This window comes from Oryzias melastigma, unplaced genomic scaffold (assembly GCF_002922805.2).
Source record: "Oryzias melastigma strain HK-1 unplaced genomic scaffold, ASM292280v2 sc04048, whole genome shotgun sequence".
Classification (NCBI taxonomy): Eukaryota; Metazoa; Chordata; class Actinopteri; order Beloniformes; family Adrianichthyidae; genus Oryzias; species Oryzias melastigma.
In genome coordinates this window covers 413-1889 of record NW_023420616.1, presented here as the reverse complement: position 1 = coordinate 1889, position 1477 = coordinate 413, and the positions used below count along the sequence as shown (strand labels likewise).

Here is a 1477-nt window from a genome sequence, read left to right as displayed (position 1 = left end):
ACTCTTACAAGGATAACATTACATATTGTTTGCTTGAGGTTTTAAATAAGATTCAAGAAAACTATATACAAGTAGAGCAACTTAAAGCTCAAACAAATATTGATTATTAGGCTGTCATTCAATGACTTACAAAGGAAAAAATATAAAGGATAAAATCACAGAAATGTTTAATTGACGTTTAAAAAACAAATATTACAAATCAACCTAGAAAATACTTGATCTGCTTCTCTTAGGACAAACAAAAATCTGCCACCAACATTTTGGAAAAGGGAATCTAATATGAATCTTACAAAATATTTAGACAAATATACCAAAGTAGAGGGAATTGAAGCTGGATTTTTTCAAATAATTTCTGACAACAAGCTGAGGAAGCACCACAAAGTCATTCTAATAATATTCATATACATATTACATAAAAGTGACCACATTTTTTTTCCCCTTGCCTGGAAAATGCCGCCCTGGGCGACCGCCTATGTCGCCCATATCAGAAACCGCCACTGTTTACATAGACTTTTCATTAAAGTGGTCGGTTGAACGTCCATCGCTGAAGGCGGCGTGAGCGTAAGCATCCAAACTGTGCGTGCACGTGTGAACTCCTTGGCTTCTCTATTCCAAATAAACCCTGAAGCTGTGAGTTCAATGAGCTGTCGAAGTCACTGAAAGCTCATTGGAGAATGTTACTGAAGTTAAAGTCTTTTTATGTTAAACATCTTCTGCTTTTAATTATCTGATTTTTAAAATTGGTTAAAAATAATAAATAAGGTAAAGGTTCAAAAACGGAGGAGAAAGTTGTTATGGAAACTGTTGTGGGTGTCCTTGAATGTTCTTTCTGTGTCGTCTGGAGCAGAGACTGAACGGCGAGCTTCCTCTCAGCGAGAGCGAGCTGGAGAGCGTCTTTGACTGCCTGGATTCTGACGGCAACGGCTTCCTCACCCTGGAGGAGTTCTCCTCCGGCTTCAGTAAGCCTCCTCTCTCCTCTGAGTGTCGTCTCTGTCGCCATGAGAGTCTTCAGCTCTCACTCTGCTCTGTACAGGTGCGTTCTTACACGGTCAAAGCTCAGACCAGAGCAGGAAGGAGGGAAACCCGGGTCAGGTCCTCCCAGAGGTGTGGGAGGAAGGCCCAGCGAGGCCGGGCGAGTACGAGGAGGAGGAACACTTCTCTACGCTCATGGACAGACTTGGAGCCAGCAGCGCTTTTGAGGAGTGAGTTTCCTTTGCTGAAGGTTTCAGCTTCTCCTCTGGTTTGTTTCCAGGAACTTGTCCTGGGACTGTGATCAGCTGTGCAAACAGAACAGAGCTGGAGACTCCATCTACCAGCACAGCAGCTTCTGTGCTCTTTAGATGCTTCTGGTCTTCAATTACGTTTTTTTATGTTTAAAATATATAAAAAATGATATTTTATTGCTGTCACTCAACCATAAACGTTACATGGGGAGAGTTTTGATAAAAAATTGTGTCTTTGGGGTAGGGGTGTGCCA

The 1477-nt window shown here is 41.8% G+C and overlaps 1 protein-coding gene across 1 annotated transcript; it reads left to right on the top strand.

Annotated features, from left to right (window-relative positions):
• Positions 1–844: 844 nt before the first annotated feature.
• Positions 845–1340, top strand: LOC112138693 (EF-hand calcium-binding domain-containing protein 4B; the record flags this gene model as incomplete). Its single annotated transcript, XM_024261299.1, is given in 3 exon segments — positions 845–959; positions 1034–1202; positions 1253–1340. Coding segments are annotated over 3 exon segments (372 nt in total), but the record flags the coding sequence as incomplete, so codon positions are not given.
• Between the last annotated feature and the right edge of the window lie 137 nt (positions 1341–1477).